Below are 18,409 nucleotides of genomic sequence, written 5' to 3'. Positions count from 1 at the left end.
CTCAATTCCAAGGTTGCAAAATTAACTCAAACAATTTCATTTTTTATGAGCATAAACTTGCACAGTTTTTGTCGGAAATTTATCTGATCTTTGCATGAGATTAGATAAAAAATTAGGTGAATTATTAGCCAGAAAATCTCAAAATTCTCCCTGTAAAAATGCAATTTGCGCGAAAAAATCTGGCAACGTTGAAATTTAGTTACGTTCTTTCGTGTGAGAAACGACGAATTTTTATACCAAACCAATTATTTCAGAACTTTCAAACATATATGGACCCATCCTTTAAACACTCCGGAAATGTTTAGTCATCCTGCTTGACGAGAGGTTTTTTTTACTCTCCTGTAAAATTAGGTTTTGGAGACTTGCGTCATTCTACCAGAAACCAATTTAACCGATGTGTTCTAATTCTTTCTCACATTTATTCGTGTGTTTGTGTGAGCAACGCTTACAAATAAAGCAACTTGGCAAACAACAATATTCTTTCCCCAGGTACCCTAGATTTGGGACATCTCATGGGTTTCTCCCAATTATTATGGCAATGCGTCATTAATACGACACCTTCACAAAGATACGATGACATTGTCTTTCAAGCGGAAAAACACCCACAATTTGTGCATTCGGTGTCGTTTCTAAGTTGTTCGTTTTTTTCTGCTTTAGCTTCTCGCTTTGTGTGTTGTTTTTTATTCTCCCCTTTTCCCCTTTATATTGGCATTTCTCAACAAGCATATTGTGGGGGAAAAAAGTTAAGTGCCTTAATTTTTCATTTGACACTAGTTTATTTTACCGTTAGAGGATTAAACTTTATTCTTCGCGATGATTTTTTTACCTCTCTTCTTCATCTACTTAAAAAAATACCCCAACCTTGGTAAGGTGACAGAAATAAAGTCTTGAATAAGTGGATTTTTTGGTAACTGTAGTTTTTATCTATTTTTAATTTGAAAAATTGAGGCTAAAAATAGAGTAATTAAAAACTTTACAATATAAATCAACTTAAAAAATAAAGGAATAACATCACTACGTTCTGGAATACTGTACAAGTAATTTATACGTAGTTACAAGGGAACTTTATAAAAATACAACTGCAATTTATTTACAACACACATAAGGCGGTTTGCTATTTTTCTTAATTATTTTCATCTCAATAGTCGGAAGTTCAACACTACCATAACAATGGACACACTTAAAATAAACCAACATCATTTTATAACATCTAGATCTGTACAAAACAATGTTTTTGAAATTGACTCATCGAAATATATTACAAAAATATAATTTCTATCCTAGACTCTAGAATTATGAAATGTGCTCGATTTATAAGAATTGAAAAGAAGTACTCCTGATCACTTTCAGACTATCGATAACAAGACCTCGTGGAGCTAAAAAAATTTTTGAACGGTAATGTCTTTCAGAAAGGTAAAAAAATATACCTTTAAGAATTGAAAATGGTACTGAAACAATTTGAAAAGATAAAACTTTTACATGGAAACCAAACATCTGGCGTTTCATTATAAGATAATACAATTATTTTTATTCTTGGGAGCAATTCTACTGTTTCTTCATTCACAAGAAATCCATTTGTTTGGCAAAAAAGGAACTTAATCCGTTTTGCACGACGCGGTTCAGCTATTTGAGTGTAACTCGTCAAATCTATGAAGGATTAAAAATGGAAGAATTTTTCTCGCAGAAAAGTGAACTGACATAATATAACGCTGTTCATATGATTGTTTTACGATTACTCGTAGACTCGATAGAACATGTTACAGCGTTTAATATTTTCTTTTCAAATCCCCTCCTTTTACCTTAAATAATACAGAGAAATTTCAAAATGAGTCGCTCAACTGAAAATAGTTATTCAAGATTATTGAAATGTCAAACTAACCGCTCAACCAGGCTAAGGGAGATTTATTTTTGGATTTTACATCTGAAGAGGCGATTTCCATTCTAAAATTTAGAATTGAACACTATTAATATACAAAATCCTACATTGAATATTTGACTAGTTTTTAGATTGTTCCTAAAATTAAAAAGAAAGCATGGATAATTTGAATGGTGTGAATATGAAAATGGATTTGCTGAAATATTTATCAGCAATAGACGGAAGGCACTCGTGATTTCGTGATGCGTGACCGCAAGGAGGTGCCCTGGTGCCTGTGCCTCAGGTCCATGCGTGCTCGCATAGCGGAAAATATTATGCTTTATGAGTCTCTCACATCTCACATTTTGACTAACACTTAAATTTGAAACCTACTCCTTCCAAAGATACAAGATGATTTCGTGAGGATTGTTTAGAAAGTGAAAGTAGTGAACAATTAATATTAACAGCTAACGTACACATGTCAAAAATCTTCAACATTTCTACATAGATTTACGTAATTTAACAGTTTTGATCATTCATTTTCAAAATTGCTTGAGGACAAGCAAAATGTGTGATTGGAATATTTAAGGAAGTTCGTTTTCTAAGTTTTCCCTATAAATATTTCCACCGTCTCAAACATTGGTCATCATATATTCATGGAAAAAGAACACGTAAATCTTTAATATTATTAGATTAGATAAAAATTTTCACATATAATTAATCATTTTTTAAGGTTGAAAAGTCACTTTACTTTTAATTCAGGTAGTAATTGTACTATAAAACTTTAAGAACTATTTTTTTCTGGTTCTTCACTTATTTTGTTTCTGCAATTCAATACCTTTGGCAGGTTTAGTGGGTCTTTTAACAATTGAAGTGATACCTACGTCTAGACAGACCAAGATTTCTCACATTATATTTCAGTTAAGCTATCCCAAAAATAAAGGCATAAAAATCTAATAGGTGAATTGCAGAACAGCCTCTGTTCTAAAAAGGCAGTCACAACACATCAATACACTAATGAGCTCGTGTGATATTTACATACTTTTTACAGTTGATTATTTTCAAAAATTGGGGCACACAAATACATGACGAAATCCTGATGCTTTGAACAAATCTATGTTTTTAATGGGCAGTCAAAATAAAACGATCGACTGAAAAGAAGATTACGGTAAGGAATCATGAAATTTGAACTTCATTGCGGATCTGGAATCATTTTCAATTAAAAAGCCATTTCGAGCTGTTGGTACGTGGTATATTATCCTGATATATTGTGAATTAATCTTGATACATTCATCAAGTTCCTGGGAAACCATTCGTCCTTTTCAATGGGGAGAATTGAAAATCCTAAAATGAACACTATTGAGATCAGTTTTTTTTCTCCCTATCTGGTCGACAACTTAGACAAATAAAACGGTGACGACAGTACGAGGATTGTCAAGCGTCGCGGCCAAAGTTCGCCGATTCACAGAAAATTCGACGGCAAAACGAACACAGGGCAGGTTATGGGTACGCGTTGTTACAATGCGATACAAGTCTAGTTCAGGAGGTCAACATATTGCGAAGCGCTCGCCCAATTCAACTGTTCTCATCGCTGAATTTTCTTTGCACGAAAACGGGCGTCTTTGGTACCGAGTCGGGTAGCATGGTTACTTTGACCCTCGTCAACTCGATGGGCGGGTTGACACCGTCGTCGAAGAACTGGGAGCCTCTGTTGTTGACGGAGGTCACCGAGCCAGGAGCTTCGGGTTTGAGCGTCCCGTTGTGGCTCTTGCCGTTGGCCTTGCCATTGGACCAAGACGTGCCGTTCGTGGCCGCCCCGTTGCTATCGCCGTGCAAAGGGATCAGCACTCCGTTGCTCTCCTTCTCCTCCGGGGAGAGCAGGTTCTGCGTGTCCTTGGACGGTTTCTCGCTGTACTTCGCGATCTTCGTTCCGTTCGTCATCGAGGAGGGATCAAGGACGTGATTTCTTGCAGCTCCGTCCCGCCGTTCATCTCGGAGTCGTACTTGCCGTTTATGTCGAGTCGCCTCTTGGACGGCGCTTTGCGGCACCTGCTCAAGGCGACGAGCAGGAGGACGGCGAGGACCAGCACGATGCCGCCGACCACGTACGCACCCGGGTTGGACTTGAGCTCCGTCATGACTTTATCGTAACTGATCATCGGCGGCTCCAGTGAGTCCGAGGCTCCGCGCGAAATCGACATGTCCTTTTCGAGTACGACATCTCCGAGGATGGGAGATGCCGAAGAGGGCGCTTCGCTGGAGGAGGGGGACTCGCTGGAGGACGGAGATTCGCTACTGACCTCGAGCCCTAGAGTGACGCTTTCGGACGTGCTCGATGGGCTGGATGACTCCTCGGTGGACACCTCGAGACCCACACCTAGAATGGGGCTGCCTTCCGTTGAGGTTGAGGAGATCGGCGCCTCGCTTGTGGATGGGCTCTCGGATGAGGAAATGGCGTCCACACTCGTCTCGGATGTGCTTGAGACGTCAGCGCTATCTGGCGACACGGAGCTATAAACCTCGGTGTAGCTAGGGGTTGTCTCTGGTGCCACAGATGAAGAAACTGAAGATACATCTAGGTCGGGTGCAGGAGTGCTGGGTTCTTCCGAAGGAGAAACTGAGCTACTGGGACTCTCCGAGCTTGATGAGAATAGGCTGCTCTCCGTCGTTTCGATAGGGGCGCTGTCGGTCGACGCGGCCTCCGTTGAGGATCCAACACTGGACGTTTCAGGCTCCTGGCCGAGGTCTTGAACGGTGACGGGTGAGGAAACTGAGGGTTCGACCGTCGAGGACGGTGAGACGGACGTCTCGGACTCCTCCAGTTTCGCTTCGGTGGAGGTATCTACGTCCGTCTCGGCTGGGCTTACTGAGCTTGAAGCGGATCCTGCCTCAGGAATAGGAGTTGGCTCCTCGCTACTCGGAGACTCGGTCGATGAAAGGTCTAAACTTCGGCCGTCGGCAGATGTGCCAATCGACTCGGTGACTGGTTCCTCGACGTTAGGCGTCTCTTCCGCAATCGCTGGCGTTGCCTCGGCTGGCTCTTCGTCTTTCGCAGAAGCCAGAGATGCCTCCGTGGACACCGACTCAATGTTTTGATTTTCAACAGCGGGAGACCCACTACTTGCATCGGCCAAGGTAACCGCGGCACTCTGTTCGTCATTGACGGTTTCTTTGTCTTCAGCCTCGGTTGTAACATTCTCTACCTCAGGTTCAGATTTCTCCTCAGCCTCACTGGTCACATTTTCTACCTCAGCCTCAGCCTTCTCCTCAGCGTCACTCTTGATGGATTCGGTGCTTTCCACTACTTTCTCCTCTTCGTCAGACGCGATATCCTGTAAATCGGATTTAGTAACTTCTGCGGTTTCAGCCTCCGGTTCTTTCGGATTTTCTTCTTCCGAATCGCTCTTGTCCGAAGTCTCTTCGGCCGCGCTAGCTGACTCGGGGTATTCCGTTCCAGCTGGCGCGTCGTTCGGTGTGAGTTCGTGTTCGCTCGTTCGTTTGACCAACGGCTGGTCGGCTTGGAGGATCTCTTCGAGCTCGTCGCAAGATCCCTTCAGATCGTCGCAATCCGAGTCGACGGAAGTGGAGCTCCCGAAAACATGGTTGCTCAATTCTTTCGTCATCCTGATTTCCTTGTCGCAAATTTCATCTTCGTTCACGGTCGTCCAGCTTTTTCCGTGGTACTTTGCGGGGGACGCGCAAAGCACGTCGTTCTCGAAAATGACACCACGTCCGGATAACCAGTCTTGGAGTCCCATCAATTTACAAGAGCAATTGATCAAATTCTCGCTCAAGTCCAAGATCCTGATCCGGTTCAAGTTATAGATAACTTCCGTCGGGATGTTTATGATGCGGTTTTTAGCCACGTTCAGCCGTTTCAAGCCTTTGGGCATTGTGTGAGCGGGTATCGTGTCCAAACTATTATTGTACAAGGACAAGCTCTTGAGCTTCGGCAGTGCTTTGAACGCCCCGGCTGGGATGTGCTGAATCGAACAAGACTCCAACCGCAGCTCTTGCAAGGATCTAGAGCTTAGGAATAAATCGGTCATTTCGATCGGGTTGTTGTTCAAATTTAAGTATGAGAGTTTTGGCGTGCTGATGAAACTTGTACGGTGAAAATGCGTGATGTGGTTGTTGGACAAGTCTAGTTCTTGCAGGAACTTCAAGCCTCTGAACGCCCCTGGGTAGATATAACCCACTGAGCAATTAGACAGTTCTATGATGGTGACCCCGGAAAAAGCTTGGAACATGTCATCCTTCAATGAGATTGGCAGCTCCGTGTCCGAGTTGTTGAAACTTAAGAGCTGGATGGAGAAGAAATCTTCGGCGGAGTCGACACGGAATGAGTTCAACGAGCATTTTGCGGTCAATAAGCCGACTTTATCCTCTGAACAATCGCATCCTGTCGGGCAGGGGACCGATGGAGCGGTGACAGCCATGTGACCAACTATGAATATTATCACGACGAGCGGTGTGCTCAGCAGAGCCGCCGTTGTCGTCGCCGGAACCCACGAAGACATCGCTCACCAAAATGTTCTGCAACAAACAAAAGACGGAACAAGTATTAAAATTGAGTCGAAATAGAATGAAATGAGCTGTATTACTTTCAAAACGTTAAATCGCCAGCATAAAAAGAGCTTTCACGAAAAAAATGAGATTGCACTGAAAAAAAATTCTCGGCGTTTTTACCAAGGTCCGTTGGTACCTTTACCATCTCACTTTTTTACCAATTATTGGTAATTTTACCAAGATAGACTGGTAAGCTTACCTAAAAGCCGGTATTTTTACTGTTTTTTTTTTTCAGGTAAGAATACCACTTTTATTGGTAATCAGTTCCCGGTAACTTTGCCATTTTATCCCGGTAATTTTACCACGCAGTCGATAAAAAATATTGGCATTTTTACTAAGGTCCAGTAAAATTACCGAGAAAGTTCAACAATTTTACCGAGATGTCTTGGTAAAATTACCAATTCCATAAATGGTAATTTTACCAAGAAAAAACTTGGATCAAATAGAACCCTGAATTCTTGGTAATTTTACCCTTTTCTTAGTAAATACACCGAGATTTTTTTCAGTGCATGTCTGAATGTAAATTTTACTATAATAAAAATGCTATTTGACCACCCCGTGGTTTGATTAGCTTTCTTCTATTATAAAATATACATTTGAGACATGTCGGACATATCTTTTAACAATTTAATAGTTGAATCAGCAATCCATTTTTTCCGTGTTCCTCTAAAGATTTACACAAGTATTATTGGTTATACGTAAAATTTAAAGAAAGTTCCCATGAAGAAAGAGAAGAACAAATGTTTAAAAAAATTCAAACATATTTTAAGAAAGTTTGACTTTTCCGTGTTCCAAGAATTTTAAAGTTCTCTGAAAGCTCGCTAGATGAGGTTAGCTTTTTAAGATGCACCTGAAACTTGCTTAAAATAATCGATTTCAATTTTTATACTTCAATGTATGCTTATATGCCCCCCTGTAAGATCGGGAAAAACCCAAACTGTATGGAACTTTTGCAAAAGATGAGATTTTAGGTCCACGGCTAAATTAAATGAGCGATCTCTTTGGAAAATTTTGGTGAGAAATTGAGGATATATGGAGATAGATATTTAGAGTCACCCGCTGATATATTCAAGCCTTTAGCGTAATATACGCTCTAACATGATAATGAGTCTCAAGTTTTGAATTTTTGATATTTTAAAAGTAAAAAAAAAAGAATTAAAAATTCCAACTAGAGTCTCGGGGTCCCCTTTCCTGTAACAAAAAATTCTATGCTTCGAAGAGGAGAAGTCTACGTGTTCATCCATGACTGTAAGAATCGGGAGGAACCAAAATGCATGTATTGCGTACAGAGAAATCTTAAATCGTGGAGGTTTCATAAATACGTTAAAAAATTTGGCGACAGGCCACGAATAGGAAGATAGTCGTCCATCAGTTAATGTGTACTGCGTATTGCTGAGTTGTCGCTATTGTATTGTGCCACCCTCACATGTATTTTTCGCGTACCTAATTTGCTGAAAATAATAATTTCCTGAAACATAGCCCTTTCCGATTATCCTACGTTTGTATCAATTGCGTAAAAAATTAAAGGCCTTGAATTAGTTCGTAAGGCAACACAAAAAACATCATATCGAGTTTTTTTGTATTTTTTTTTTTCATGCATGCAAATTATTTGTTTACTTTACGGCTATTTTACTACTCTAGGTACGGAACACTCTCTTCGACGAGGTAAGTCTCCTGATTGAGTTCAGGGTTAAAAATGAAAGCGTAAAACGTCAAGCAGTGACCAATGAACTTGATATGTCACTTTCGATACAGTATCAATAACTGCAACTTCATTGCTTTCCAAGTAAGTCCTGCCGTATATTGATACGGCTTCAACAAAATTGATAAACGAGTAAGCGTACTAGGAGACCAAAGGAAGTTCAATGTATAGGGCACCTATAAAAAACGTGTTATTGTTTCAACGGAAAAATAATTTCATCGCCAAAAAAATTCCTTATTGTACTACGCAAGTACAACAACCGAAATACGGCTAAAACACCAAGAGCGACGAAAAAATTCAGGTTATTTTTCATCCTAAGGAATTGAAATTTTTCGTGGATAGGGGGAATTGCATAGATGTTTATACGCCTCAAACTTTACAATAATATTTTCTTTTACCGTGGGCGAATACCTGTGCAGAGGGAAACCATGGGCTGTTTTCCATTTTGAAGGACCGTGTTGATGTACACGCAAGTAGATCGATTCGATCATGTGACGTTACCGCTCAAGAAAGAACGTAAGTATGTTTCAATGTTGCCGAATTTCCCCTTGCAAAACGCATTTTTGCTGGGAGAACCTTGAGCGTTTCTAACTGAAAAATTCCATGGATTTTCTGGCGATCTCATGAAGAATTATGAACATTTTGGACAAAAATTGCACGGAAACGTCCCGGTAGAAAAGAAAATTTGTGTCGTAAATTTTACAAATTGGAATAAAATTACGTTCCTTCGTCTGGTAAACGACAAGTGTGTCGGAACTTTCAATCGAGAAAGACTCTGAAAACCTCAGAAATGCACTGGAAAAAAAAAACACATTGGATCTAGAGTCCAAACTTTTAAAAACATTGACAAGAAAAAGTACTCTTGATTCAATCGGATTTTTGCGTAAATCAAGAACCAAGCCTCTTAATGTAAGCGGATATCGTTTTGATTCAGGCAAAAATCCGTTTGAATCAAGCGTATTTTTTCTTGTCAATGTTTTCAAGAGTCTGGACTGTAGATCCAATGTGTTTTTTTTTTCCAGTGTGTAAGAGCTAACTTAATCACGAGAAATTCAAAATTCAGCCTTCGAAATCCGCCGGTGGATGAATTTGTCAAAATTGAAGCATCAATCAAACTAACGGGAGTGTCACTTGACAAATTAACAGCGCCGACGATGATTCACGTCGCGTCGACCGTTGAGACAGCATCGGCACGCTTCGCTCTCCGCTGATTCCCAATCCACGAGGACCTTAATCTACGAATAAGCGTGCAGATAAACGCTAATTAAAAGATTTTCAAATCGTCTGATAACCGGACGCGCATGTTCTAATTCCCAAGTTCGATCGAGTTCGATCACACCTCGCTCGGAAACTTTTAGCTGCGCTCGGAGAAAATTTCGACTATCATCGAACACCTCCACACCCAATTTGATGACTGCTCAAAAGAGCGTAGTTCAATTTCCAAGAGATATACATACTGCATGGCGAAACATACAAAATCGGGATTACTAAAAAAATTCCGTTCAAGTATTACGTATAGGCTACGTCAGGGAGGGGGAAGGGGGTGTATGAGAAATAGGGTCTTACGAGAGAACGGGGTAGGGAGTATTATAAGCAAGTAATAAATGAGTGAGTGAAAACCCTCTCGCACTGACGATATTCCTCTTTTTATATGATGTACATCTATTTTCAACGTAAGTTTTTATCAAAATATACATTAAAAAGTAATTCAACACATGTTTGAAGGTGAGTATCAAATTTTCAAATTTTCGATTCGACATGCAATATCTTCAAGATATTATCTTCTTAATCAATGGAATATCCATGCCTTAACTCAAGAACTACTGTAATATTTCAAAAAGTCTGCTCCTACTTTGAATCTCAGTAAGAGGCGAGGTAACTGAATTTCTTGAAATTTTTAAAGAAATCCCATTAAAAAAATGAGGAAAACTACGGATTTTTTCAAGAATTTAGGTTCTTCAGTTTTCTTACTATAAAATGATGTAATGTGGGAAGTCTGCAAAGTCGTCAACCGAATAGCAGTTATTCATTTTATGGATAACCATACTTCCAAAAGATTCCTTCTTTTCAAGGAGAGCCAAGTGAAAAACTTGCACAAATTTTTTAGATATTTCAAGGAATATTTTCCAGCAACCGTTCATCTCAAAATAACAGGGCCAATAAAATTCCTTTGATTGGCCCTGCTTTTTTCGGGCACCTAATGTAAATTTCTCCAGAATTTGCTTTCCCCTGCCCCTCCTCGAAAAACGAAACATGAAGGAAATAACAAGTCGGTTGAAACGTAAAGCATACAAGATCTGAGTGACCGGAAGATATATCGTCGCTTAACTGACACAAGGACGTAACTACACGTATAGATGCGCCAGAGAAATCATTGAGTAGTATGGACGACAGGGGTCATCGCCAAATGCAGTTACATCCTGTTGCCAGGAAGGCGACGATAAGTTGTCGGGAATACAAGGTGCTATAGCACTAATTAATTTCTGCACCGGACGAACACCCATAAAAAGTGACCGAGGTGATCTGATGTGTTTGTATAAGGACAAGCATCGGTGCTTCGAAAGCGAGAACTTTTGCAAGGGCACCAATTAAATTAAACGATTTTTTGATAGCTTTACGCGCGCTAAGTGAGCCTCCGCCTAATGACAGCGAAAAAAACAGAAGAGAAAAACGAATAAAACCGCGATGGTATGGGTCAAACAAACGACGTAAAACAGCAAATCGGCGAAGAAGCAAAGGTGGCAATAAACAGGACCCAAAGCAATAAGCACTCGTGCGTTGATTGTAATTGCTCCATGTGACTGTAATAAGCGGAACACTGTTGCCGCATGTTAAGTATCAGAGTGATTTCTTTTTTTTTAAGTGTAAAGCAAATGCTCTTGCTTTTTAAAGTTATTATTCCAAGACACTGGTGTATATTTTTAATTTCTTCTTTGGCAGTAAGTAGGAGGTGGTGGGTGCAGGGCCGGATTTACCTACTTGCCGCCCCCTTCTCATTCGTTTTGAAACATCAATAAAAACCATAAAGTGAACGTGCCGGAGGGGCAGGGTTGCATATATCAGACGCGTTTACTCGTGTTTGGCATATTTTTTGGGAGAGCCCTGTTAACACTACTAGCAGAAGTTCAGCGCGAAAGTTAAGTTTCGTAAACCTATCTCTGTGTGGAAAAGGCCTTTCATTCATAAGAAATGAACGAACAAATTATGAAAGAACAAACATAAATGTAATTTAATGATTTTAACTTCCGCCGCTGCGCCGCGCAGACTGCACTGTGTTTGGCACAATGCGTGAAGTATTCCGACAGTCTTGTAGGCGCTATGCGTTTCACGCCGACCGCTGCTGAACGCACTGTGTTTGACGCAATGCGTGAAGTATTCACGCAGTCTTGTAGGCGCTAAGCGTTTCACGCTGAACGCACTGTCTTTGACGCAATGCGGGAAGTATTCATGCATTCTTGTAGGCGCTATCCGTTTCACGCTGACCGCACTGTGTTTGATGCAATGCGTGAAGTATTCGTGCAGTCTTGTAGGCGCTAATATGTGTTATATGCCGACCGCCGCGCCGAGGGCTTCTCCTTTTCATCTCACGTCCTCGTCATCATTTCTCTCTAAGTCGCGCCGTTCCAGGCCAAATTGCGTGTTTGGTTTCTCTCTTAACTCGATTAATGAAAGTTGCAGTCTCTTGTATCACTAAAAGACGACAAAATTAGAAATTACTATAATCTCAGGAAATGAGGGATTTTGTCGCCTTTTCTCGTTTGTAATTTTTTTTCAAAATTCGATTTTTTAAAAAAAAAATGCAAAATTTGCCGTCCCCTTGATTTGCCGCCATGGGCCGCGGTCCATGTGGCCACCCCCTTAATCCGGCCCTGGGTGGGTGGTTGATCACCATCACCAATCACTCTATTTTTATTACGACCCTGAAGAAGTATAAGCAAAACAGCATCATCTGGATTTCGGGTAAGCCAAAAAATACTGGCTGGTATAGGATAGAGCTTGCACCTAACCAAAACGTAGGTGATGACGTACGACCTACCTCCTTAGTCATTATAGTACTAAGCAATTTTTTCTTGGTGGTCAGGGATGCAAAAAAGTTGGCAGCTTGCCACTTTAACACCTGTATCTTTCGTGGGAGGATGATTGATAGCGATGCACAGGATAAGGAAGAGAAGAAAGGGGGTCGATCCCCTAAGCCCCCCCCCCTCTTTTGACTAGGAGGGGGCTATAAAACGACCTCTGTCCTTCATTACTTGATTGTGTCCGGGCATTGTCGCCAGATTACGGGTTAAAACTGCCGTACTCAGAAAGAACACCGTATGAATATTCAAACGGTGTGAAGTTTCCCCCGATAAAAAGTTGATTTTTGACAAAAGCTATGAATATTTCCCCTGGTGATTTTCATATGCGTTAGATGAAACTGCGAATAACAATCTCTGAAAAATAAAAGGGTGGTCTTTCCCATGAGTCCCTGGAAATTCGCGGTTTATCGATGTGACTTTGAAAACGCCCGAAGGCTCATACGGTGTTTCTCCTGAGCACGGCGGAATACCATTTGCATGCTTTAAAATACGAGATTTATGACGTGCGAACTAGCAACAATCAGCGGTCGTTTGCCTTCCTGGAGCGTCGCACAATGAGACAACTCAACGAAAGAAGTCGGACATCATGATTGTGACAACTTTAAAAGTTTATATTTCCTTCTTAGGAATCGCGGGGGAGCGTTCATTAATGACGTAACGCACTTTTTCGGCAATTTTACCCCCACCCCCTTCCTCCCCTTGTAATGCTTTGGCGACGTGCCCCTTTCCTTTAACACGTAGAAACAAATGACGTAACACCCCTGCCCCCCCTTACAGCGTTACGTAATTTATGAACGCTCCCCCCCCCCCCCCCGGAAGTTCAAAAGTGATTCTATTGATTTTACCAAAAAATTATTTAAAGAGACCAACTAACGGCAATTACGAAAGACCCTGTCGTTGGTCCATCATTTTTTCCTTTAGTCTATAGTGGCCACCCCTCTGAAAAAACGTCGATCAGAGCGTGAACCCCTTAATTTTAGTTGTCTTAAAAAAGTGATTTCAAGGTAGGGTAAAATTTTGGTCACGATATACATACGAGATGAAAAACACTTGCATCTCGTGAGAACGATATCGTCGTTTTCCAGCGGGGTACCTACTTATCAAAATTGATAGACAAAGTGATAGACAGAGATATGCCATAAAATTTACACTGAAAAAAAGTTAAGGACTATGTAGACATACCGTCCGTTCCGAGCTCAGATGCCGAAATTTCCGGGTGCTGGATCCGTAGCTTCGACTGCTCCGGGTGCTACGGCCGGAGCAGGGACGGTATGTCTATATAACCCGTAAGTTCGGCTTCCACGGCCGGAGTTTTTCTTTCTGTGTATAAAACACTGGGAAAAAAAACAAATTGGATCTAGAGTCCGGACTCTTGAAAACATTGACATGAAAAAATACTCTTGATTCAATCGGATTTTTGCTTGAATCAAAACGAAATCCGCTTAAGTTAAGAGGCTTGGTTCTTGATTTAAACTAGACTCTGATTGAATCAAAAGTACTTTTTCTTGTCGATGTTTTTAAGAGTCTGGACTCCAATGTGATCCAATGTGTTTTTTTTTTTTTTTTTTTCCGGTGAATGACAGAAGAATTCAAGCATGAGCTCTGCCAAAGGCGCTCGTCCCACTGTGCGTGGCGGCAACTGGCGGGAGACGAGCATTGAGTTGTTTCATATTGTCAAATAAAAGAGCGCTGAGGATTACGTCACGTCCGAAACGGAGCACAACACGGGAGACAACACTAGCCCAATGACCCATATACAGCTGTAATAATATCGTTGCGTCTTTATGACGTGCACCGGCATGCGGCACCGCAACCACACCGCACCACGTCTGCGGTCTCGGATTAAAATGTCAAGAGATCACTTCCGCCCACCCGCCGCAACCCCCTCCCCCACCCCGTCCCGTTAACAGCAGGGGTTCCCGGTGCCCTCCCGCACTCGAACCCCACGGACGCTTCCATCGAAAGGCTTTCAAAATGCAAGCGCAATCACACACACAGGGTGCATTGGTGCAACCACAGGATCGTCAAATAGTTTGCCTCCACCCTACCCGCACGAAGAAAAGAAATTTCAGTTAAAAATACCCAAATTCGGTCGCCGAGACAATATACAGGGTCAGAAAGTTGGTGATGTAATCAACGTGCGTTAAAAAGCAGCACACGGAGAAAAAAAACTCGTGCGTGGGACCCGAAGTTTAGGTCATATGGATCTCTGAAGTTTTCAGATTGAGCATCTGAACACTTTAGGTCTAGCTGCCGAGGTTCGGATCATACATCCGAAACTTCAGTTCTTACATCTGAAGTACTTCAGATGTGAGAACCGAAGTACTTCAGATGTAAGAACTGAAGTTTCAGATGTCTGACCTGAACTTCAGCAGCTAGACCTTAAGTATTCAGATGCTCAATCCGAAAACTTCAGAGATCCATATGACCTAAACTTCGGGTCCCACGCACGAAGTTTTTTTCTCCGTGCATGAAGCTGGAAATCTCAATATAGAGGGAAAAAGCTCATGTGAGCACAATACACTGGAAAAAAAACACATTGGACTTAGAGTCCACACTCTTGAAAACATTGACAAGAAAAAGGACTCTTGATTCAATCAGATTTAAGTTTAAATCAAAAGGAAATCCGCTCAAATTAAGAGGCTTGGTTCTTGATCAAAGCAAAAATCCGATTGAATCAAGAGTATTTTTTCTTGTCGATGATTTTAAGAGTCTGGACTCTAGATCCAATGCATTTTTTTTCCAGTGTTAAAGAGATGTGCTGTTTGGTGCAACACTAGTTACGACCATTCAGACCATGTTTTCAGCTTTATGCTCATTTTCAACGCACGTCGGTTACATCGCCAACTTTTTGTCTGAATGACTCGTGCGTCTACTGCAATCAGTTTATAATATACAGGGTGATCCAAAAATTCCGCACCACCCTTATAACCTCCAAGATTTTTACCCTTTTTAGAGTCGTTAACTTAGAATTCCCCGAAAGTCGTTTCTTTTGACCTGGAGGCCCTCAAAAACTTTCAAGCCTCCATCTCAATTTGTTCAAAATTTACAGGGGTGATTCCTGATGCTGGTGGTACGAGACTTTGCATCCAGCAGAAGCTAGAAGTTTCAGCTGTATCCTTAAAATATCTTCTTCGTATAACATCGAAATTAAAACTGAACGTACCCGAACGCGAGATATTTCATCTGATTAGTCAAATCGAAAGATTTCAAGAGGAAATACGGTGCGTAGGATTAATTCATGCCTTGTCTGGCGTCCCATTCTAGTTCTTCTTGAAGGGGCGCTTTTCAAAAAAATTTAAGTGCAATGCCGTCTGCGTACTAAACTCAGATAATTTTTTTTTTTTTTCTGTTGTTTAATGGCTTTGTAACTCAGATAATTTTTCCTCAAAGAAAATCAAATGAAGGCCTCTAAGTTTGACACGAAAAAAAGGACGTAAGTCTTCGTGAATGGCTCAAGTACTCACTTGAAAGGGACCTGAATCACAGTAAAACAGAGAGCTCATGCAGAACAGAGGGTGTAGGCGGGAAGACAAGGGCAAGGTTTACAATTAGGGTCCCACTACTGCTCTGGATAGATTTAGAGCCCAAGTCACGATCATCCTGACCAAAGACGTGTCAAAGGTTAAAATTAGTTTGATAAGGAACTCCTGCCTCCAACCCCCCCCCCCTTTCCCGGACAGGGTCACGAGGCATTTGGAACCGTTGTCAGATTGCGCCTTGTGTTTGTTGGTGAAGTACCAATTGAGTAATGGAGGCATCCGCTAAATAATTGATTGTGGAATAAATCTTATTTACCCTGACCAGTTACGCCCACGGCAAAGCGAGTTGTGACATTTGAACAAGTACCCGACAAGTAAACTAGCTTAGTGAAGACCCTAGGCTTCAAGTCTTGGAGACAATGAAGTGCTCAGTACACGTTTGACGTTTTTACTCTGCTACTGATGTTCTGAGGTATCAGGAACAGCGGGAAAAGTAAGTAGATGGCTGAGGTTGAAATATTAGTCGAAATATTCGTACCAGCTTTCTAGAGATTAACATCTTAATCTGAAAAGACCCTATGCTTCGAGTCTTTGATAGAAAGAAGTGGATATTGCAGAATTATGTGCTAAGTTCATGGATACGTGTGAAAACTTGACAAGAGTAAGATTCTAAATTTGAGACAGACGATAGTAAACAAGTGTTATGAGTGTACCGTCAATTTTATGCACGTCTATTAACGATCGGTCCCTTTCTGTGGCAATTTTCAATAGTTTTATAGATTCTCAAATTGATGCAGACTTCAGGAAGATATATCAGATGTGATTGGAGAGAAATGGAAAATAAGAGAGGACTAAATTGGGCTAAACTTTTTGAAAAACACATGGAGGTTTATGACACGTGGAAACGTTAGTCCGATTGCCGCGATACCACCAATGTGTAGATTAGGAAGCTGCGTTATGAAAAATAAAAAAATAAATAAATAAATAATAAGAAGAAGAAGAGTTACAGTTAAATCCATATTAAACCACGGTTTTTATTCATAACTGAAAGGGTACAAAAAATTAAACCGCGGAGATAAACATTCTTAACACTATAATTAATCGCCAACGAATTACACTAAAACTGAGAGCATAAATTTTCTGCCTCTGGCAAATAGAACTCGGTCGGACATTTAAGTGCGGGAGGACTAGAAAAATTGGGAAGCCGGCAGACGGAGTGGGCGAGGGTGGCGGGTGGCGGGGGAGCGGCAAAGTTGCCGAAGCTCTATTTTCGTTTAAAAGTTCACAGTCACGTCTAGGCCAGTTGGCCGCCACGAGCCGCATTGACCTTGACACAATGTTAACGTCGAGCTTTCGAATGGACAGTGTCCAGCTGCATGCTCTCGATTCAAATCCACCAATTTTCGGTGCAGCGCAGTGTTGCCATGTTTCATATACGTTTTCGTGCAAGTTTTATGGAGCTCATTCTACAACGGGAAGCACACGCACAGAAAAGAATCATTGCTGCTCATCGTCGAGTTCAGTTCGAATTACTGTTGTATCGTATTATCATGATCTAATCTTAAGTCACACTAAAATTCTTAGCAATTCAACAAAACTGTCAAATAATGTTTGTAGAAAAGGCTTTGGAGCTTTATTAAATGAAGCTCGAAGCTTTTCTTTAGGTTTAAATGGCAGATAAATCGTTATATCGCAAAGCACGCCACTAGTGCGGTCGATGTTAAAAGAATCGGAAGCGTTATTGTCAAAGCTTGGGAGGTGGAAGCTTCCTTAGATACTGGACAACATTTTGCAAAAGAATAAGAGACTAATGTTTCTGGCTTATTTGGACGTATTTATGCTAAAAAGAACTATGTGCATAGGGTTGCGAGGAACATAGTTCCCTTTAGCATATAATGCGTCCATTTGCTACACACGTTACCTTCAAATGGATCGGGAGAGCGTGTTTCAGGGGCCGCATACAACTATTCCGGCTCTAAAGCCCCCATTTTTGCATATCCAGTTTTCTGAAGGCGATGTGGTTTAAATAATGGCAATGTGTGAAACCATTGGTACACGGGATCGTTTTGACACCATCGGGAGGTATCTACATATATTTCATTGATAGAGCAGGTTGGAAATGTGGTAGTTCATAAGTTCACATTAAAGCAACTTTTAAGATGACCGATTGTGAGTTGTGCGCGGAGACAAAGCGGAGCATTTTCCTGTAATAAGATTCCCACAGTTAAAGTATCGCTCCATTTATTCTATTTGTCTTTCAGCGGGCTGATTGTTGAAATTTTTAGATAAAGCCATAGACAAAGAAGACAAAAGGTATATGGAAGGATCCTATTGGAGGAAACGGACGGTTGCAATGGACATATCGACGGTGTAAGTCGGCAATCACATAACTCGGTTTGGAACGTCGCAGGCTTCCTGTCATACTTTATTTTTTAAACGGAAAACTACTCGACGGCAATTCTTTGAAACTGCCGTGATTTTTCCTCTCTGTGCGAAGGCAATTCTGCAAAAACTTCAAGAAATGGTGTCAGTTTGTTCTTTTTTTAAAAAAATAACATAGAGGCAGAGATTTTCAGACACCGCAAACGAGTTATGTGATTGCTGACTGATACCGTCGATATGAGGTAGGTAATAGACTAACTAACGGCAACCCGCAGGAGACCCTATGGTTAGTCCATCCTTAACCCCCTTAGTCTATAAGAACCACCCTTTTCAACTGATA

General features: G+C 41.2%; 1 protein-coding gene across 4 annotated transcripts in view; it reads right to left on the bottom strand.

Annotated features, from left to right (window-relative positions):
* Positions 1–900: 900 nt before the first annotated feature.
* LOC109044298 (uncharacterized) overlaps positions 901–18,409 on the bottom strand; it is an 81,122-nt gene continuing 63,613 nt past the window's right edge. For all 4 annotated transcript variants that reach the window (XM_019061943.2, XM_019061944.2, XM_072297766.1 and 1 more), the window contains one exon: positions 901–6,391. In XM_019061943.2, the coding sequence (XP_018917488.2) occupies positions 3,793–6,375 (2,583 nt within the window). In that variant the 5' untranslated portion in view covers positions 6,376–6,391 and the 3' untranslated portion in view covers positions 901–3,792. The remainder of the gene's footprint in view (positions 6,392–18,409) is intronic.

This window comes from Bemisia tabaci, chromosome 3 (assembly GCF_918797505.1).
Source record: "Bemisia tabaci chromosome 3, PGI_BMITA_v3".
Lineage (NCBI taxonomy): Eukaryota > Metazoa > Arthropoda > Insecta > Hemiptera > Aleyrodidae > Bemisia > Bemisia tabaci.
Note: the sequence above shows the minus strand (reverse complement) of the source record. Positions and strands in the feature narration are given on the sequence as shown.